General features: G+C 46.0%; 1 protein-coding gene across 7 annotated transcripts in view; it reads left to right on the top strand.

Annotated features, from left to right (window-relative positions):
- The window catches only part of LDLRAD4 (low density lipoprotein receptor class A domain containing 4), a 294,721-nt gene that overhangs the window by 261,432 nt on the left and 11,078 nt on the right, over positions 1 to 22,211 (top strand). For 5 of the 7 annotated variants that reach the window (XR_012630023.1, XR_012630022.1, XM_074877769.1 and 2 more), the window contains 2 exons: positions 9,724 to 9,878; positions 21,615 to 21,668. Coding sequence is in view for 5 of the 7 variants with exons in the window: in XM_074877769.1 (XP_074733870.1) it covers positions 9,724 to 9,878; positions 21,615 to 21,668 (209 nt within the window). In the remaining 2 variants the exon portion in view is untranslated. Of the gene's footprint in view, positions 1 to 5,899; positions 6,001 to 6,052; positions 6,671 to 9,723; positions 9,879 to 21,614; positions 21,669 to 22,211 lie in introns of those variants that run through there. The other 2 variants (XM_074877811.1, XM_074877793.1) reach the window with 2 other exon arrangements.

Here is a 22,211-nt window from a genome sequence, read left to right as displayed (position 1 = left end):
GACAGCATGTATGTAAATGCTGCAAGACATGATAAGAAAACTGTAGGATAAAAGAAAATGAAGAAGATTCCTTTGCTTGTAGATCCATTTTTCAGTATCTGCGTATTTCCCTTACTTTTAAATGTTAATACTAGCTTATATTGGCATTTTAGTTCTTTAAAAGCATTATTTTTCTGTCATCACTGACCTCAAATTTTGCATTATGTTGATTCCCTTTCTCCCCCGTATCTCTTCGGATACTTTTTCCAGGTTCTTCTCTTTCATCCTTTACTTTCAGGTACTAGACAGCAGCACCAGTGAGGCAGAGCTTCGTATCTCTAAACCAGCTGCTTAGATTAATGTCAGAAATAAAATACAGCTCTTCACATTCTACTTGTATTTTTAGTACCTTATTGTAATCCTGGTTCTGCTTTCCCTTCTTATCTCCGTTCTGTGTCTTGTCCTTAGGTTTTTTTAGACCAGGATTGATGGGTTTTCTTGTGATCTTGAAAGGTTTCTGCACTGTCCAGCTTTCTGAAGTCTTTCCATACACCTTAGAAAGTACTAAAATATCTTGATAGTCTGTTAATCTTCAGTCAAGCGCCCCTTGTTTTCTTTTCCTGGCTGCCAGGGAGTTTGTTGCCAATTGAGATTTATGGAGTGAATAATCCACCTGGCAGGAGACTCTCTGTAACTCCAAAGAGTCTTCTTCAGTGGAAGAATGAACGTTCCTTTTTGTGCGTAAAATACTGCTAATAGCTTATTTAGCAACCTATATTTCTACAACAGAGCTTTCAGTTTTGTGTTGGAGGTGGATTCTTGCATATGCATAGATTCTAGCACCCATGCTAATTCTGTCTCTCATTTAACTTTCATCTGTTCCCATGATAGGATAATGCATGATGTGATCTCTCAGCTTTTAAATGTGGTTGTTAGTGCATCTTTTCTAGCTCCTGTTTGAATGGGCTAAAAAAAATATATTAATAATGAAGGATGATTCTTCCCTGTACTTGCTGGGAATTGCCTGGAAACCAAGGGAGAGCTTAGGCAGGGTAGTCATGCTGCAACTGAGACTCCACAGAGTCCAGTACCAGGTACTAATTGCAATTACTGCTGGGAGAACTCTGAATAACAACGGAATTAAAAAAAATACATTGTGATCCTTTGTCGCCTTTTCTCTTACTTAAATGGCCCATTTTTACAACTGCTGATTAGATTTGAGCTCAAAATAAGCCAAAAGCTATGGAATATCATCAGAATTAAGGATGGAAGGGGTTGCAGTATTTTCAGTGCAGCTGATTTTGTTCATGAGTTTTTAATAGAACTAAATGGAGGATTGAATTAGTCAATGATTAAACTAAGTGGAAGCCACTGTATAATAGTGTTCAGTATAACGGGTACCTGTGTGAAATTTTGGTTCTTAGCCACCCAGTTCCTTTGTCCCTTTAGAGATATTTTCGTGGTCTGAATAGCCTGGGCTGATTATCAACCTCAGATTTACATCTGCCTTTCCCTACCCAGACTTTCTCATTCCTTATGCATCAGCACTAGGAGATTCTGTACCTGTTTTTCAGCGGTGGCAGGGGAGCATCAAAGTTACCAGCAGCATAATCTCCAGGGTAAACGGGGCCGGCATATTATGCCCACTGTACCATTTAACCCTGTTGGAGGAGATGACTCTAAATTGCCTGTGTCGAGCCGGCGTGTGAGGACTAATAGAACTGCGGTGGGGATAATTCATGAGTAGATTTTCTCACTCGCCAGTGTAAACAGAGTTAGGGCTAGTCAGGTCTGAAACGGTGATTACTTTTAAAACAGCATGTTATAATTCAGTGTCCCAGATTGAACTCTCCTTACAGCACAGGAAAACAAACCACTGCACACGTGGCCAGCACATGGACCATGCAGGCTGTGCAACTAACTATGGATATGAAGGGCCGCTTTGTTTTTCTAGGAAACAAGATTTGGAGGGAGCTCTTTAACTGAGGATTGCAAAGGGTGATTTAGAAAAAACAACAAAAAAAAGATAAATCAATTTCACAATCCTTCCCATTAATGCAGGGTAAAGAACAGCTTTAGCAGGGAGTTAATTTAGAGGCCGTAAACACTGTCCTTTTCTGTGTTAAATCCCTCCACCAAACTTGCTTCTTTTGGGTTGTGTCACTAATCTCTCCACACTGCTCCCGTCTGCTTGTTCCTTGCACGTAATCACATTAAACACGACGACATAATACATCTAGATATGCACTTGCTGGTAAATAAGTTGCCTGAATTCACTGCCAATGAGAAAAATGTTTTTCCTTTCCCTGGGGTGGTACCATTCTTCAGTATCTTCTTCTGACGAACTTAACTTATAAACTCCAGATATAACCAAAAAGATGAACATTTGCCCCAGGAGATGGCAGTTTGAGAGGTGGGGGTGTAGGGTATTCGGTCGGTGCATCTGCGGTCGCTTGAAGCCCATCCAGGTGCAGACCCTTACCCAAAAGGAGATGGTCCTGGTCTCCTGCGCTGTCCCTCACTGACCGTTTCCTGCCTCCTTTTTTTGTGTTGGCATCAGCGTTCACCCAGCAAGCAATTTGACTTTTTCCCCTGTGAGCAGAGACCTGGTCTGGCTGGTCTGTGCCTCAGCCGTGTCGCGGACCATGTGTGCGCCAGGGCCGGCACAAGATGAGTGGCAGGAAGGAGGCGGGGCTGTGCTCCCATGGCTGCTAGCTTGACATGGGGCTGGGATTGCAGCAGGCAGTGATTATCCGGGTAGTCCCGAAGACCCACGGGACTGCTGTGTGGGCCCCCCAGCCTGGTTGGCTGGGGACCTGAAAGCACGCCTCCTCTGCAACAGGCACATATTGCCCCAACATGACTTTGACCATGAGGCATCGTCCTGGTGCTGCCAGGAAGAGGCATGTAAGGACGCGTGGCTCTGCACGAAGTGTTAATGGTTATGGATTTGTGCCGTTTTCAGATGGTTTTCTGGGCTGAAGTTACGTGCATGGCTCCAAGCTTTATCACCGCGCAGGGAGGGGGAAGCACCTCCTCACACCCCCCCGCTGTCCAGGTTCCCCAAGGGGCTGACTTTTCTGATTTCAAGACTGTGGTTTTTCTCTTACTCTTCAGAGAAAGAGCTGGCCAAGAGCCTGCCCACAGTCGGTAATATCTTTAGAGAAGCAGAGAAAAAAAGGGATAAGTACCGGAAATGCAAAACTCATGCTGAGAAAGCAGCATCTGTCCAGTTTTGGTCAGCAAAACATGACTGTGTTTTCTTACACTTAAGAGATTAACATCTTTATAATTAGTAAAACAAAAAATCAGGTTTTGTTCTTGTGAGTTCCAGAATGAGTTTTTTGTTTTCCCAGTCAAGACTGAGGAGACAGATCAGTAAACATGTCCTTTATAACGTTTTACTTAAGTGTTAGCAAGTTTAACAAGCCCATGGCTTTATCATTAATATGCTAGACTTGTAATGGCTTGTGGAGGAGCATTATGACTCGGTGTGCCAAAGCCTGCTTAGGGAGCTTCAACCGTGTCGCCAGAGCAGCCGTCCTGCTCAGAGGTCATGGTGGAACCTGCTACTGGGAGGAGAATTTTAGAAGGAAGCCAGCCCCCCAACCTTGTTGACAGAGCAGCTTTTATGGGCTATCTGGCACTTGCTGTGCAGTTGTTCAGCCCCTAAAGGGCTTGATTCACATTACAAACTTGATGATAAATTCTTAATAAATGGGTAATGAGCCAAATACTGTTCCGAGGATGTTCTTGAGGATACTTTTCAGGTGCATTGTTTATGGATGCAGCAGTCTGTAACCACTTTACAGACGTTGTGCCTACACTTGTACAATAATATTAAACAAATTTTGGTGGATAGGGAAATAGTGGGCTAGAGAGGGAGTAAAGTGTGTAATGTATCAGTCTCTCTATGTGCTTGAATCCCCAGTCTTGCCAAAGCAGTTGTTTGATGCTCTAGGTTAGTTCCCTTCAGGAACTGAAAAGACTCTAAACATCCAGGCTTCAATTGTAGGAGATCAAAGTAAAGGATCAGCATTAATACTAATATATTAATTTTGTTTTGTTTTCTGCTTATGTGAAACCAACTTTTCATTTTAAACATGAGGTTTGGGAACGATGTATGTGGGTCGATCTTTGGCTCAGAAACTTTATTTTACACTTCAGACCTTGACAACGGAGAACTTGCAACAGGAAGATAATCAGCCTCAGCAGTGACTCTGTCCACACAAAGCAGGTCATGCCCATACAACACCCATGTTTAAAGGGCCAGCCTGTTGAATTAATTGTTTTCAAAGTAGTCTAGGGGCAATAAAATTGTAGTTTTGAAGGTGCTCTACATCTGTTCTGCTATCTGTACTGAATTTTTTCCTTGTGCTGGTATTGGTGCTGTAGTCAATTAATACTCCGCTTGTACAGAAGCATTCCATTGACATATGATTTAAACTCATTCTGCTCTTCTGGGAACTCTCAAAGGATATTCACTTACAGTCCACAGTCACTGTCCCCAGACTGTAGTGTTTGGCCTGGGGCCTTAGACCTTGCAGTCAACAACAGTTTAATAAATCCAGACAGTGGGGATAGCCTGTAACCAAACAAGAGGGCCCTGCTCTGTGCAGTGTATATATCGGGATGCGTCTCCCTAATATTTTAAACTCCCTGACTCTTCCTAGTGCTAGCTGGATGGGTGACTGCAAGCAGGCCCACTCCTGTCGGCCTCCTTCCCCTCCCAGCTTTTGCTCCTTGATCCTTTGAGGCTGGTCCATGGGGTTTGCAGATCTGCGAGGCGTGGGGAGCAGCGGGTCTATCTCCATGGTCAGCCCCAGAGCGTGTCCTGGGGGCTTGGACCGTTGTGGCCGTGCTGCGAGGGGGAGCGGTGCCGGCGTGGGGCCGTGCTGAGCCAGCTCGCCCGAAGCGGGACATGTTGCCTCGCCAGCGCCGCGGCCCAGCTCGTCTGCCTCCAGCAGCTCCCAAGACCTGGCCAAGTGCGGACCAGAGGGCGAACTCTCACATAGACATGTGCTGGTCTTATCCAGTGCTTTGGGGATGCTGCCAGCACCCAGAGGAGTGACTAGGAACGAGAGGAGGGCTCGGCCATGCTGGTGAAGCTGGTGCAGGAGGAAGATCCCGGGAGTTGAGGGACATGGCACTCATGAGGGACGTGGTGCTGACGGGGCTTCGTGGCGTGGCAGGGACACTGTGGGGCTCTGCTGCTCCTGTGAGCAGCAGCGGCGGGTCAAGTCCCTGCTACTGGCCTCCATCGTGGTGCTCCGACCGGGAGTACGGGCTGGGATTGGGATGGGGAACGGACCTGCCTGAAAAACAGCCACGCCGGAACGGCTGGCGCTGGGGCAGGCAGAGGGGTTAAGGGCATGGCAGAGGCTGCCGGCGCCGGGAGTTTTGCCAAGGAAACACACATGCGACGGAGCCCGAGTCACAAAATCTCCGGTGCTTTCCCCTCCCCCTCCATTCTGCTTTTTAACTTGTGCGCGTGGGCTGAGGCACAGGCTGGTTTCCTCTGGTCGTTACTGTTCTGCAGGATGTGTCTCCCCGGTACCTTGCCCCCCGCCTCTCCCTAAAACGCTGCCTACTAACAGTGCAGCCGTGCAGCTCCTCCACACGGTTTCTGTGGTCACTGTCGCCGGTTGCGTTCCCCCGGCGCGGGACGGGGCCTGGGGGCGAGATGTCCTGTCCTTGCCGGTGCCTTCGGAAGTGAACGGGAAGGGGACGGGCACGAGGTCCGGAGACCGTTGAATACCTCGGGGAGGGTGTCCCGTTTATCTTCCCCCCCCCCCCCCCCCCCGCTCCCTCCCCGGGGTCCCCGCGGCGGCCGGCGGCGGCGGCGCCCGGGGCTGGCGCGTGACGGCGGGGCGGGGGCACGCGCGCGGGGGCGGGGCGGGGCGGGGCGGGGCCGGCGGCGGCGGCGCAGGCGCGACGGGCCGGGGCAGGCGGAAGAGCCGGGGCGCCCCGAGCGCCCGCCGGGCCGGGCCGGGCTTAAAGAGCGGCGGGGCGGCGGCACGGGTAAGCTACGCACCTTCCTCCCTCCCTCCCTCCCTTCTTCCCTCCCTCCCTCTTAGGCCCCGCGGCGGGGCTCGGGGAGGAGCGGGGCGCCGTGGGGTTCGGTCTTGGATTTTTTTGTTGGTGTTTTGTTTTACCTCGCCGGTTAATTTTTTTAAAATTATTTTTGGGCGTTTTTATTAATTTTGCTCCGGGACCCCGCCGTCAGGAGCCCAAAGGCGTCTCTCGTGTCCGTGCACACGCGCGGCTGGGAGCGCCGGGGGGTGGGTGGGTGGGTGTGCGCGGCGAGAGCGGCCGGTCCCTGCCCTGCCCGCCCGCTCCCGCCGCTCCGTGCCGCGGCGCGCCGCCCGCTGCCGGCAGCAGCCGGTACTCGGTAGCTGCGCTCTGAGCGCCGGGGCTGGGCCCTGCCGGTGCGCCGGGGAGAGGGACGGCCGGCCGGCCGGCTGGCTGGAGGCTGTCTGTCAGTCCGTCCCCGCGCTGGGCTGGGCGGACAGCCCGAGGACGGTGTTCCCTCGCTGGATGGAGCCCGGGGCTGCCGGTGATGCGGTGCCCGCCGCGGGGGCTGGCGGAGCGGCGTGAGCCCCCCGTCCGCCGGAGGCGAGCATGTCCAGTGAGCAGCTTAACAGGACAGCGGTGAAGGATGCGCGGTTAAAAGACCTGTTGTTGGACAGAGGTACCCGTTTGTCCGTCTGGCGTGGCCGGGCGGGTTGGGCTGCTGGGAGCTCGGTGCCCGCGTTAACCGGAGTGAAACCCCCTTGGAGCCCAGGGCGCTCGCTGGCAGAGCCCTGGGGCGCAGAGGGGGGCTCCCCTGGCCTGGCAGAGCGTGACTGCGGAGGAGGGTTGAGGGTGATGGTGACAGTCCAGACGCTTTTGCTCGTGGGGTTGTTGAGAGGGTTATAAATGATTTTTTTTTTAATACTCTTCTGCGAATGTGTTTTCATTCAATATATAGTTCCATTTTTAGTGTGTGTTTGCCATGAAAAATATTCTGGGGAGAAAAATAAGTATTACTGTTACTTGCACGTGAAGAAACAGGTATGTGTGAGTGTGGCAGAGAGACTTGGGGAATTAAAATCGTTACCACTCTCTTCCCAAAGCTCCCCCCCCCCCCCAGCCTCTTTCCCAGTTAACTTACAGGAAGAGTGGGCAGGAGGAGATGCCCGCCTGGCAGGTGGCAGCCTGTCACACCCGGGGCAGGAGGCGACGCGGGGGCCGGAGTCACCCGGTGCCTGTCGGCAGCCGTCAGAAACTGTTCCCATTGCCTTGAGCAGCGCCGGTAAAGAGAGGCGGCTGCTGCTCTTCTCTCTTTGCTTTTTCCTGTTAATAATCTAATGAGTAGCAGGGCGGGCAGTCAGGAGGAGGAAGAGATTAAAAATTACCTTCCTCTTTCCTTTCCCTCCACTTCTCAGTGAGGAAATCCTCTTGAACATCAGGTGTTTTGTTGCGTTTTAGTGTTTGTGATGTAAAGCTGCACTGGGAAAAACCTGTGTGCTCACACCTGTGTGCTGTGGCTTTGATTTTCTTTATTGTGTGGTTGTATGGCCATGGTTTAGTCAAACACTTCCAAATGATCCCCCCCCTCCAAGGTAAATGCTCACAGACCCAGTAATTTATTTCTAAAGGAGAGGTTCCGTCCCTTGCCACTGAAATGCTGGGGCCTTGATAAATTTAGAAGACTCTGCCCTTGGCAGATAGAGAAGTAACATGTCATTCCAGTGATCTTTGCATTCTAGGAAAGCCTAAATCAACATTGCTTGTTTTACATGTTGCCCTTTAGCAACAGTCTCTCAATTTCCAGTCTAAAGTATTACAGGGGCCCCCCAAAAAAATCTTTTGGGTTAAGAAACCTTTTAGTACTCACTAGCTGCAGAATATGAATTGCTGCACTTGTCAACTGCGTCAAGTCTGTATTCTGTGCTTCTGAGCCAAGAAAAACTGACTTTTTTCTTAAATATGGTTTTGGTGGGTTTGTTTTTTAATTAGTTCTATGCTTCTTGCTTTTTGATCTTTTGGTACTGACATTGTTAGGTCTCAGTGACTTGAGGAAAAAAACCCAAGAGATTGCTGCACTGCATATGGGATTGATAGCAAAAGCAGAGCAAAGCACTGACTAATCAAATTTTTTGGTGGTCTTAATGATGAGTGGATGGTACTTAACAGCAAAGAGAAATTAAATGAGAGATGTATTGCTGCCCTTTACTCTTTCCTTAGCCTCAAATAGATTTAATTACTCCTACTGAGATGGTCACAGAACCTCAGCACTTAGATAGTGGCATGCCTGTGCCCACTGAAAACTTGTGACAACCAGCTGGACCTCAGCACCAGCCTCCACTGGACACCAGCGCACTTGCGGCTCCTGTAGTCTGAGGTTTTGTTTGCAAGAGATCTTAGAATAGTGAAACAGCCTTGGGTTTTCTTTAGTTCCACCACAGGTTTTGGATTTTATGTGTGAACAGCATTTTTCTAGCTCAGCTTCGTAGTCGAGCTGTGTTTGCGTAAGCGTACTGCTGTTACACAGAAGGCTGAGGATGGCTACAAATGGAAGAGATAAGAGAGGGGGGGAATACAGTTTCTCTGATGTTTGCTTTGTCCTTTTTATTTTTATATTTCGTTATCTATCTTTCCTCACTGGCTTTTTAAACAGAAATTTAATATTGGTTCCCCAAAATTCATGTTTTGGTGCCCAGAAGTAGTGCCATTTTTGGAAAGTATTGAAACTGAGCAACTAGCACTGCTGCTTTGCTTTTTCTACCAGCCTAGCAACCAAAGACCTCCTCCCGTGAACTGGAGTTGTCTTTCAAGATGAGAGCATCCCCTGTGAGCAATGCAGTTTCCATAGAAATATCAGCAACTGTGTAACTCCAAAGGGCAATTTCTCCCCTTAGGTTGCTCATCCTTGCTGCTCCAGTATAGCCAAAAGGGTGCAAGAGTGACTCATTTCTAAATATACTTAATATTTGTGGTATAGGCAGGACTTCAGATAAGATGATGGGACTCTGATGGAGTTCATTGTAATTGTATCTCTTGCAACAGCCAAGGCCCTGGTTTCATTTTTAACCATAGTGGAACGTATCTTGTTTTAGAGTGCCAGATCTCTTTTTAGATTTTTACCTGAATGGGAATGTCCTAGAAAAGTTAATTTTACTCTAGTTGGAGAGAAGTACTTGAAAATTGTGTGTAGATTCAGTAGGAAAAAAGTTTGTTTTCCACTTGATTTAGGTAGCTTTCATGCGATTTCACTGATTAAAAAAAAAATTAAGGATAGCTTACTAGATAGCATCCAGATTCCTCTCTCCATGGTCTCTGAAGCCTATGGAGCCCTCTGGACTCTATTAGCATTGCAGATACAAATAGGGTAGGTTTTGGGGGTGTGTGTGTTGGTTTTTTTCCCCCAGTGAAATTGTTGTTTTATCCAAAAGACTTGTCTGGGGTGTTTATGATGAAGAACTTATTACCCGTGAAGGCTGCAGAGAAGGATCACGAGGAAGTTTCTTAGCTTTGACCTGCAGCCATTCATACCAATTGATCACCAATGACAAAAAATGAGTAATTTCCATACTTTTGGAATGCATTTTTCTTTGCAAGACTTTGTGAAATGGGCAGCAGTGAACATCTTGCTCAAGATTAATCTTGAAGTGCTGAGGGGTTTTCAGGTTATTGCTTTGATGGATAACATTCTGTGTGTGATTGACATATTTTCCTCTTTGTTTTTTTTCTTTGTTTTAGCTGAACTGGAGTTTGTTCAAATCATCATTATAATTGTGGTTATAACTGTTATGGTGGTAGTGATCATCTGCTTGTTGAACCATTACAAACTCTCGACACGCTCCTTTATCAACCGACAGAGCCAAAGCAGAAGACAGGAAGAAACTTTGCAGACGGTGAGTATGAGCTCCTTGCACCAAATTCCTTCTCCTTGTACCATATGGGTCTGCAGCAAGCCTCCTGAGGAGTACAGGCAACTGCTGGAAAAACTTCTGATGTCGCTTTTAGTACTCCCTATAGTTAGTTCTTTTGCTAAGGTTGTATTTGTCAGTAGAAAAAAAATGGGAACATAAATTTATGGTATACCATCTTTGATTATTTTTAGACTTCGCTATGTTTCATGTAGCATATTTAATTTTGTGTTTGGAGGTTCAGATGTGACATCCTGTTTGCTGCTGTAACTGAAGGGGAGTGGAGGAAATGAATGGAGATCACTGGGTACTAAGATTTGAAATACGTGGTGTTGTGACTTTCCACACATTTACTAACATCCTGGAGTTTTACCACTGTTACTGTTTTGTGAAGCTGCAATAACTGTTTGCTGTATCCAGAACACTGGTCCAGTAATGGCCCAGGAAAATGTAGTGTTTGTTTCAGTGAAACAAGTATTAGAAAGTATTAGGAAAATGATGCTTCCAAGGACCTAGAGTGGTTAAGATGTGTTGTTACAGAGCTAAAGGCTTAAGACCAAATCTCGGTCAAGACTTGTAAAGGCTGTCCCTAGTCAACCCAGCAGTAAATGGACACTTAACTTGCCTTGTGAGCTAGGAGTTTGCTGGGTGGGATGTACTGCTCCCTTGTGAGGGTTAACTGCAGGGTGTCCCTGACCTTGAGATGTCCCCCCCAAGCTGACAGTGCCAGCAGTGTCCTGTGATGTTGCAGGGAGGTCCTTCTGATGTGTTTTTGGATGTCCTCAAAGTGGTGCCCTTGGCCTCTTTGGCTGTGATGGCCAAGGGACCACTGGTGAGGGCAGCTTGTTGATGCATTAAATTCCTGGCAACCACATTGGATTCACAGCTTCATTTCGTTTCACTGTCAAAAAAAATTGTCCGATTGTAACTGAAAGGTGCGGTACTATAATGGCTTACACCAATTGTAAGTTCACAGTCTCTCCTTTCTTTCCATCCTGGTCCTATGTATCCTCCGTCTTTGTGCTCCTTAGGGAGCTACCAAGGTGGTGGTGAGAGACCTCAGGGGGCTGATTTGGCTGAACATTAGTTGCTTCTTTTTTCACAGTTACATTTCAACCAGATGAGTGAGCAAAGTGCCTGGGCAGGGGAGGGAGCAGTGGTAGAGGAGGAGGCAGGGATGCAGCGGTCCAGCCTCTGACAATCCTGGCAATTGGCAGCTCCCTCCTGAAAGCCAGCTGTAAAATGTGATGAGTGCAGGGTCTTCAAAGCTCTCGCTTAGCACATCACCTGCACCCATTTACTGGGGTGAACAGCTCCTACCCTGGTGGCTGTGTGAGGAGGAAAGGAGCTATCTCCTCAAGGGGAAATCGCCTCATTCCCTAACATTTTGGTAGCGCAGGAATATCTAGCTCTAATTTGGTTACAGACAAAAACTGGAACTTGTCAAACCTTAACTTCATGGACTTCAGGGCTGGAAAAATTGGCTAGATTAATTTGAGTGTTGCTTTGAAATGGATGCCATAATTAAAGAACCACACTTTTGTCTGGAAAATGTTAGCTATAATTGCTACAAGTACCTAAAATTGAAATAATTTGAGATAAAGGAAATGCGTTTTCATCTTCACAAATCTTTTAAAACTGTAGTAAGCTGTCAAATGCGTGAAGTAACCCATTATTTCCTTTGTATGGTTCATTAGTATTGTCTGTTACCAGAGTGAATGGTGCCTTTTCTCTTGGAAGCAAGGGAGGAAACATCACCTTTTTGTGAAGAATAACATGCAATTTGGCAGTGGGGACTTGGGAGCCACTTTAGTATCCAGAACTGCTCTTAAATAATTTTTAAAACACTGACTCAGTTTCAGTTTGATGGCACCCTTGCAAGTAATGATAATCACAGCCAGTTGAGCACTTCATGGGAATTGATGGTTGGTTGGCAAGAACTGGTTGCTAATTCTTCCGAAAAATCTCTGGTGTAGATTTGTCATCACTATTACTCATCTGGATTTCTGATAAGCTGAAGCTGTTCTTAAAAGAAGGTCATACTTGGGGGGAATGAGACTTCAGAGGTCTCTGAGGTCAGATGTCAAATATGTTTGAATTTTCCTTTGTCTTGGGTGTTAGAAGGAAGTTCTGATGGAAACTGGTTGTGCACTGCTCACAGTGCAAACCTAAAAGCAGTGTGTGGTGCATAAGGGTTGGGAAACTAAAGCATTTGCTCTGTGATGTGAAACTGGAAATGACCAGTCTGTTCTCATTGTCCATGGCATAGATAGCATGAGCAGTAAGATTCAGGTTAGATTATACACTTTTAAAATATATTTATTTTTTTTAATCAGACAGGCCTTGTCCTGTGTGCAAATGCTATTGATAAGTGGATTCTCTTCCAAGGGATTGTTTTTTTAATGGTATATAAACTCTGAGAACAGTTTTAAATGTTTAACTACTAATGTCTGAAGAAAATATCATTCTGACTCAGGCCTTCTGATGGAGAAGTAGTGAATGGAAATAGAGGAAGTTCAGACATATTTCTTAAAAGAAAATGGCAAAGCAAATTAATTGACTGTTCACTAGTGAACTATGAAGTGAACCCCCTTCACATAACTCAGGTAGCAGAGTTGTATCAAGATGCAGAATCATGCCCTTCTATTCATATGGGCCTTTTTTTGTCCTTCTGTTACCCTCAATTTTCCTTTTCTTCAAGCTTGTCTTATTTCTAGATAATCATGCCTTCCAACAGCTGAGCTGTGGCTGAGTTGCACAGATTTCTGGCCCCATAAAGACCAGCTATCAAACGGATGATCTCTCTCTTACTCTGGTTCTCCTAGAAAGCATAATAGAAATGAACAGATAAATTACCTACTGCCTTTATTGCCAACCTCATATCTGTAAAATGCATGGGGTCATGCCTCCAAAATAATGAAATAAAAGGTATTTGTGAGTTTCTTTGTCTGGCTGAACTTCATTTAAAAAAAAAAAAAGCCTGGAAATTTAAATTGTCATTGTCTCCCAAGTCCAGAAATTAGAGTATTAAAAAGATGAGAGATCACTGGAATCACAAACATTAGTGACACTCAAAGGGCAGAAAAGGGACTGATCCCAGGAAAAAAAAGTTTCTCTTTGACAAGTACATGCAGAAAAGTACTTGTTCCTGTTCTGTAAATGTTTTCTTTGTTGTCTGCCTCTTTTCCTTTTCGTCACCTCTGAAGTCTCATCTTTCCAATCTTTCCCCTGGTTTTTGTTTTATTACATTGGTTAGTGTGCTGAGGCCTTAAACAGATGACATCAGGGGCAGGACAGCCTTTGAGTGCTCAGGAGTACTGGATGCTTCTGCAGCAGTGCTGCCGAGGGTGTTGCCTCCCCTCCCATGGCAGGCCCTGCCCTCTCCTGGCGTGGATATTAAAACATTCAAAGCCTGTTTAACATTAGCAGAAATATGAGGTTTTGGGGGTCATAACATGAGAGGTGGAACAATGCTGAGTGACAACAGTGTTGGTAAGAGGGGCAACCTGCAGTTGAGCATGCATGGTACTGAGTGGTGTCCGTATCACACTGGATGTATCAACATTGAATGTTTCCCCCTGCTGACTGATCCATCAGCAGTGTTTGGCTTCACAGCCGGGAGCCAGCCAAGGTTTGCAGAGCACCCGAGAGGGGTGCGAAGGGGTGTGGAGCATACCAGGGGCATCCCCAGGGCTGCTTCACTCAGGACGACACAACCTCTCCCGCGGAGTGGCTGATGCTACCGGCAGTGCTGGGGGGTTTTGGGGCAGAGCAACGTGGCAGCCTTAGAAAGGCACATTTGTGCACAGGGTATGTGTGTCTGATGTCCCAGGGGAGGTGCGTGTTGCTGGTGGTGCTTTGGGAGGACTGACGTTGTACTGGGAGGGCAGCGTTGCTGGGAACCAAAACCATCCTGTTGGAATGTAGGGAGCTGCAGCTGCCGCAGCACTCTGCTGTTTGATGGGATAAAACCAAGATAAATCTTGCTTTCTGATGATTAACTCTTAGTGTCATCACCAGTGATTTCCAGGGGGACGTTGAGGGAAAAGAGATTAACTAAGTGACTTACAGGGAGGTACTTAATGAGCTTCTGATGTTCCTAAATTGATTCCTTCTCCCCATCCTGGTGGCTTCTGTCTTTGTGGTTTTTTTTCCTCTTATAAGTGGATGTTGAGAGAGTACTGAACACTTGGACTGCCCCAGGCCCACTCCTGGCAGCAAAGTCCTTGCATCCATCACACAAGATGCTCACCCTGACCAGCCCCTGCCTCCCAGCACCGAGGGCAGCATCGCTGCTAGGGCTAGTCAGCTTGCATTAGGACCTGCATTGATAACGACCATCTTGAATGCTAAGCTCCAGGAGCACAGCTGTAAAAATACTGCTGCCCTCCTTGGAACAGCTATTTCAGAATAAAAGGGGAACATCAGGAGGGTGACAGAAAATACTCAATAATATTGACAACTCCAGGGATTTGTCAGTGATTTCAAATGTTAGTGTTGCCTCTTGGCCTCTTAAATTATTCCCTACCAGTGTTAGCATTATTCCTTCTGTTCCCTGCTGGCATCCCTGGCCCACTCGTTCTCATTTTCTTACTGACATGTGCAAAAGAAAGAAAATATCACTGGGAACAAGAACCCACTCTTTAGCTGGGAGAGAGTGTGAGTGCTGTAGATGACCCTGCTTTGCCAAACCTTTTGCTTTATGCCAGGCATCAGTTGGCAGGAGCTGGACAAGCGCTGTGTTCTCCTGCTGTCTGTGTTAGGGGCACGGGCTTGCCTCTCTTTGGGGAGTGCTGCCAGGAGGGACAGTGTGCACTGGCTCTTGCTCTTTGAAGTCTACCACAATAAAATCAGAACATCTTTAATAAGAGCAGGATTGTCTAGGAAACCTGCAGGTAGGGCTAGAAGTGAGGAACGCTGGCTTTGGGTGGCTCCTGACTCAGTGTGTCACCTTGGGCAACTTGCTTCATCTCCAAATAAAGGAGGAAGGCTAATGGTACTTATTTCCTTCACTTGGATGAAATGAGGATTACTTAAAGTGGTAAAGTGCTGTGAAGTTGGGGAAATAAAAGTTTTAAAGCATTAAGTAACAGAAATAATTGCTGTAAGTGTAGGGAGGCAGACTACATGTGAGAGGTTTGGCGCTGCCCGTAATTACCTCTTTCTAGTACTTGTCCTTGGTACTGTGCACTGCTCTGCCAGATGCTGTAACCTTTCCTGCCCTTGGGGAAACACAGCTTTTAAAGGAAAGAGCAATCCTCCTGCAATATTTGTCATTCTGTTGGAGGCAACGCAATAGTTTGCTTTGCTTGTGTTCGGCAGGGAAAATGTTGCAATCTTCAGAGCTGTGATGGTCTGTATCACTCGGGAAGAGGCAGGGAGGAACGAGCCCCTGTGCCTTCCCGGGGCATTTTGAGCAAGCCACTGCTTTAATGTGGTGTAATGTATCACTGCCACCTAGGGCCAAAATCAGAAACTACACTGCTCTCTGAAACTATTTGCAGAAAAGCTGTGTATGTTCGTGTGTGTGTATATATGCATATTTAAAAAAAAAAATCTGTGTTTAATCGAGGGGAAAAGAGGGGCCTTCTTAATACCTGTAATACACTTCAGAAAGTGAAAAACTGACTTTTGTTTCTCGGGAAATAAAATTTCAGGCAGAGCTCTAATTCTCAGAAACTGGAAAGCAGAGAAAAACTGAAAATCTCCTTAAGAGTCAGTTAAAAAGCAAAGTTTGGATTATATGGAATTGTGGTTTAAACCCAGCCAGCAACTAAGTGCCACACAGCCACTTATTCCCAGAGGGCTGGGGAAGAGAATTGGATGGGTAAAAGTGAGAAGATTCATGGGTTGAGATAAAGACAGTTTACTAGGTAAAGTAAAAGCTGCATGCACAGGCAAAGCAAAGCAAAACAAGGAATTCATTCACCACTTCCCATCGCAGGCAGGTGTTCAGCCATCTCCAGGAAAGCAGGGCTCCATCATGTGTAATGGTTACTTGGGAAGAAGCACTATAACCCTGAATGTTCCCTCCTCCCTTCTTCTTCCCCCAGCTTTATATGTTGAGCAGGACATCATATGGTCTGGGATACTCCTTTGGTCAGCTGGGGTCAGCTGTCCTGGCTGTGTCCCCTCCCAACTTCTTGTGCACCCCCAGCCTGCTGACTGGTGGGGTGGGGTGAGAAGCAGAAAAGGCCTTGACACTGCGTAAGCACTGCTCAGCAGTAGAAAACATTACAGTATTAGCAACACTGTTCCCAGCACAAATTCGAAACATAGTCTTGTACTAGCTACTATGAAGAAAAATAACTATCCCAGCAAAAACCAGCACAGGGATGCTTTTGTTTCACTACAGTTTGAGGAATTCTTCTTGCTGAGCATAAACTTCTACCTACAATTCATCTGGAGTTAAAAATTCTCCTTCTCTTAAATTTCTTTCCTGCTGCCTGTCAATGTGCTGATGCTCAGATGAGGTAGTTGGATAACACTGTGTGCTTCAGGAAGTACAGTGTTTAAAAATGGCTTCAAAAAATCATCTTCCTAAACTGTTTAATCCTAGAGGCTGTAAACCTTTCTAAAATACAAATTAGGTAAATTATCTTAGGTTTATCCAGTCTCCTAAGTTCTAAATATTGAGTTAAATAATCATCACTGTAAAACAAGTAATCGCCCAACTGAATTTATTAAATGGTGCTGTTATTTCAAAACCTAATTGCAAAATTAATTTCTATAAATTATCATGAAACCCAGGAATGGCAAAGGTCAGCAGAAGATGTAGCTGGATCCCTACGATTTTTCTTGCTTTGGTGTTATTTGTAGGAGCTAGGATTTACCATGGAGACTCATCCTTTTTCGTTCCAAAACCTAACAATGTTAAAAATGAATACAATATAGGGAATAAATACATAAGCTTTCCTTTCCAGTTACTTTTACATATTGAAGCTCACACCTGAAGAACTTTAGTCTCTTTTAAGAAGGAGAAAGTTGAAGTGACTAGCTATTGAGAACCTGTAAGAAGCAGGTAAATTTTATATATTGCTCACAGAAAAAGAATGGATTAGTTGCGTTTGCTCACGTTGAGCCTTGATTGCACATACCTGAGAACTACTTGTACAAATCCCCAGGCATTTGGTGCGAGGGGGCATTGAGCAGGACTGCCAGCGCTGGATTTGCTAGCTGGGAAGTGCCTGTCGGCACGATGCCAGGCGGTGCGGTGCTGGGGCTGCGAGCTTGCGCCAGGCCTGGCGGCTGGTTAGCTGTCTTGCCGAGCTGCATTGCCTGTGCCCAATCTCATCTTGCTTGCAGGACGAGAAGTGGGATGAGAAGCCACTGAGTGAAAAGAAGTCGAAAGCAGGTTTTTTTACTGTTAGGCCAATCTACCTTGTTTTTTTGAATAATAAAGAGAGAAACAATATGAAGGAATATGAATACAAGTCCTGACAGTTCTTACCTGATTTTCACTGATCTGAGCATAGGGAAACATATGAGCTGTCAAATGAAGGTCTGTAAGTAGAGGGACAAGGAGAGAGCAAGAAATAACATTTTTTTCAGTGCAAGTCACCCCAGATTGTTCATGGCAGTCCCAGCATGTTGTTTCTTACATCTACGTCTTGGGGTAAAAAAAGTCCTGGGGATATTTTCATTCTGCAGCACTGAGGTTTTTCCTTTCTTCTCTCAACCTGCTGTCATCCCCCCAAGAACAGTGGGGTAGGTGGACACCAACCCTTGAGTTAGGTTGTATCTACCCAGTGCAGGGGAGGGAGCATTTCCCTGATATGAAGACTTGAGATAGGTAGATAGTAAGTCTCTTGTGGTGGATGCAACGATTTCAGGAAGGCAGAATGACTGAGAAGACCAAAATTGGGAAGGTGGGGCAGGCACCTGTTCGGTTGCAGTTCTCTTTTTCCAGGCATGGGGTTTATCTATAGAAGGTTAAGTGCAGAAAACCCCTATAGCATTTCAGGGCAAGATTCAGCAAAGCACAGTTCGGTGTGTTAAATTTTTATTGATTTCTGAACTTTTATGCTTGGGATGTTAGCAGAAAGGCATGTCTGGATAAGTGATTGCAGACAGACCCAAGCAAAGTCTGCCTTTGCTCTGAGCTGGCAGTTCCCAAGCCAGCCCTGAAGCAGGAGCTGACAGCTTAGTAGTGAGCTACTGAGTCTGGCTCAGAGACACCTAAGAAATACGTGCTATGTAAAAATTATCCTTTTACATATCTAGTATCTAGTGTGTGATATTAAGCTTAAATTATTTTCCTGTTCTATTGTATTCCTCAAATACTTATATATTTATAAGTCCCATAGAGCCATTCATAATTAAGCACTGACATGTTGTCCATTGTCTCTTTCTCTCTTTCTTTTTCTCCTCTCTGTACTCTGCTTCCCATGTTGTCATAGTGCTTTCTTAAAGTTTCGGAAGCCCCTCTACATGTTTGCATTTGTCACTGCAGGTCACTGTACAAAAAGTTCATGTCCTAGGAGGATTCAAGGATTCCTCTATAGCTGAGTGCAGGAAACCCAGTTGTCTGTCAGCTCCTTCCCTTTCTCCTTTGCCTCTCTTGCTGTCCATTTTAAGATTTGTTCATGCACTAAGTAAGACTGTAGTGCCTTTTCCTATCTGGGGCCAGTTAGTCTGGGCTTATTCTAGTGGTGATGAGAGATTCTTGTACTGTGGCCCTAGACTGACCACGTATGCATGGTGAGGTTGGTCTGCACATGGTGTGTGAGCCTGGTGTTTTCCAAGCATGGGCATGCTGAGCACGTGCCACCCAGGCATACGCTTGGGGAGTTCCTCTGGTTCCTGGGATAGAGATCTTACTGGGGGTTGGCTGCTGCCAAATGATTTATTCAGCCTATTGCTCTCACCAGAGGAAACCTTAGGGAAGGGAGTAGCTACAGGTGGCCTGTAGGACACATTGTCCCAGAGACCATGTTGTTACATGTCCTTGCATCCTAAGGATTTCACAGAATCACAGAATCATCTAGGTTGGAAGGGACCTTGAAGATCATCTAGTCCAACCATTAACCTAGCACTGACAGTTCCCAACTACACCATATCCCTAAGTGCTATGTCAGCCCGCCTCTTGAACACCTCCAGGGACAGGGACTCCACCACCTCCCTGGGTAGCCCATTCCAACGCCTAACAACCCGTTCTGTAAAGAAATGCTTCCTAATATCCAGTCTAAACCTTCCTTGGAGCAACTTGAGGCCATTACCTCTTGTTCAATCACTTATTACTTGGTTAAAGAGACTCATCCCCAGTTCTCTGCAACCTCCTTTCAGGTAGTTGTAGAGGGCAATGAGGTCTCCCCTCAGCCTCCTCTTCTCCAGACTAAACAACCCCAGTTCCCTCAGCCGCTCCTCGTACGACATGTGCTCCAGACCCTTCACCAGCTTTGTTGCCCTTCTCTGGACACGCTTGAGTAATTCAATGTCCTTTTTGTAGTGAGGGGCCCAAAACTGAACACAGGAATAGAGGTGCGGCCTTCCCAGTGCCGCACAACCTTATAGTTCAGCTGCATCCCAGGCTGTCTACCTCCTCGAGTGGTGGAGTGCCTTGGGCTCATTTGGTCTCATTGACTATCCCAGCATCCTGGTTGCACTCTATGGGGTCCCTGTAGCAGCTACAGTGCCTCCAGGCAGGGTCTTTTACTGTACTGGGATTCAGGCATGAGCAGTAGAAGTAATGGGCGACTTCACTCTTCCAGCAAGTTGTTTCTGTTCGACCTTGCTGGTGCCAGGTCTGTGTGCCTCAGCTCAGCATGCAGGTCCTGCTCCATCTCGGCACAAAGATTTTTTCTCCTTATAGTGTACCATCTCCCTCAGCTCTTCTTACTCTCCTGCCTAGGAGATGGGCCCTAGGATGGGAGTTATCATTTCCACTTCCACATAGGAAAATCTCTTTCGTAAGGGAGTTTTAAGTAACATGAGTGGTGGTGGCAGCTTGAATTTCTTACTGAATTGGGTCAGTGCTTTTGCCTTTTTTCCTCTCTCCTGAGCCTGAACATATTAAAGGTGAGACTGAGACAGTTAGGCTAAGCATAAAGCTACATGCTATAGTATTTTTCAAACCATCACTCAGGAATCTGCTGTTGGGCTGTGTATGGCCTGTAGTTCATGGGCAATTAATTGAGTGCTTTAGCTGTGACTAGTATGTTTTACTTAACAGTTGCAACAGATTTGGAGCCTGCTGGGTCAGCTGCTGATAACCTGATTGTCTTCAATTATGCAAATATACCCTCAGATATTTCAAAATGAGGGCATCTGGGCAATAGAGGGGTGGAAAGGAAGGTGGGTACAAGTATGTATATACATGTATATATACAGTTGCAATTTCTTCTATTGACCAAACTTTATAGGCACTGAAATACATGAATCTACTTCAGGTCTTTGCCAATGAGAATACTTGCAAAGGGAAGTTGTAAATAATTGCAATTGTCAGCCTCCCGCCATCTCTGCTCTCCAAAGCTACACAGGAGAAGTGATTGACCAGCTTTGTTATTCAAAGCATTTCCGTTAAGAGCTGAATCCTGTGGGAGATTCCTCTTAGAGCAGCTTTCCTCTTCGGTGGACTCTCCTGACAAGATCACAGACGGCTTTTGGTCTCTGAGTGTCATGATGAACATCTAGTTAGGTCTATTTTTACATCTGAAATATGTTGAAAGATGCTATGGTGAGAAGAAGTAGTACAGTAAGATTTGAAAGTAGTCTATACAGGGTAATGCTTTTGGGGACAGTATGCATTTTCCTTCCTGTTCCTGAAATTTCTTATGTCTATAAAATCATAAAACTTGAATTAGCACCAAGAAAATAGTCATGACCATACAATGTCTTGATTTTCTCTTTTTTCATCAAGATCGAAATTCTGTGCTTTATAGCTGCTGTGTCCTTTTCAGCTTCTAAATTTTCCAGTAAAATAAATCCATTGCAGTAGTTACTGCTACTCTAAACAATTAATTGAGAAGAAAAATAAAGATATACCTTAAGCTGTTTTTCCTTATTGACATACTGTTCTTAACCTTTTTATTCTGCCATAAGTGCTGGTACAGTGTCAGAACAGACTTTTGAGGCATGAGAAAGAAAATACTTTGGCTTGAGAAGTGGTCGGGGAAGAGGTTGAAGAGGGGAGCTGGTGGCTGAAACCTCAGCTGCTTAATTACTGGTTTTGGTGGGAATTGGGCAACTGACAGTTTTGACCAGAATATACCTGGGTTTAGAGTGACTGTCACTTTACTGAGATTACAGATGCCAGGTTTCGTTGCAAACTGTATTGGCTCTGGTGTACAGCTGGGATCCTGACTGGCAGGTGAGCTTCATCAGACCTGCTGAGCTTGCTGATGTGGCCTTGCCACAGGTTGGGAGGTGACAGGTACCCACTCAGCATGCAAGTGCTGAAGCGTCTCCCGTCATCTCTGCACGTTGCCATGCGTTTATAGCTGCGACCAGCTTGCCACGTCCTTACAGCCTGTGAGGCTGGGTGCTGTGGGTGGCATCTCAGCACTTGTAAAATGGACCAAGCTTGACTTGCTTGGGTGTAGAGATGCTGTTTGCTCTAGTTCTGGAAAGAAAGGGGTGGAATGTTGCTTGTTTATCGCCACTCTCTGGGTGGAGGCAGCCAGTCCTTAGAAGCTGACTGCTTGTAAGAGTTGTAATATTGAGACGGGATGGTGATGTGATCTATTAATTTCTCCTCTTTTGTTGTTTTCTTCTACATTCCAGGAAGGGTGCTTGTGGCCTTCAGAAAGCTCAGTTTCGCGCCAGGGTGCTTCAGAGGTACGGAAAGATTTCTTACTATCTTCACCAACATACTTTCCTCTTTCCTGTAATGTATATTTGGCTCTTTCAAAAATATGCATCTATTCAGTAAATAAAGCTTTTTTGGTGTAGACCAAGAGCCAGGTTCATGTGGATATCTGAGCCTGGCTTAACTCCTGTTCCATAAATGCCTAAGACTTTTTCATTAAAAGAATGAAATTCTGCTTACCTGACACATCCTCTCGAGACATCACAAGCTCCCTCTATCATAGTAGGCATTCACAGGTACATGGTAGAGGTGTGTCTCTCATGCAGTGGCTCAGTAATTTGAGTATTCAGTGGAAGCTGGGAGACCAGTTGCTCTTCTCCCTGAATGTTTCTTGGATTTACAACACACATCCTATCACCAGTGTCTCCCATCTTCCAGCTAGCACAGATTCCTGGTCTGTGGGATAATTTATGGGTGTATTGTTCCAGGTGGTTCAGCTCTCATGTGACAAACAGCATAACTTCCTGGCCCTGCGTCTGTGAGGGTCAGGGGCTAAAGACCCCGCATGGACC

The sequence above is a fragment of the Strix uralensis genome, chromosome 1 (assembly GCF_047716275.1).
Source record: "Strix uralensis isolate ZFMK-TIS-50842 chromosome 1, bStrUra1, whole genome shotgun sequence".
NCBI classification, from domain to species: domain Eukaryota; kingdom Metazoa; phylum Chordata; class Aves; order Strigiformes; family Strigidae; genus Strix; species Strix uralensis.
The sequence above is the reverse complement of the archived record's forward strand: the minus strand, read 5'-3'. Positions and strand labels throughout refer to the sequence as shown.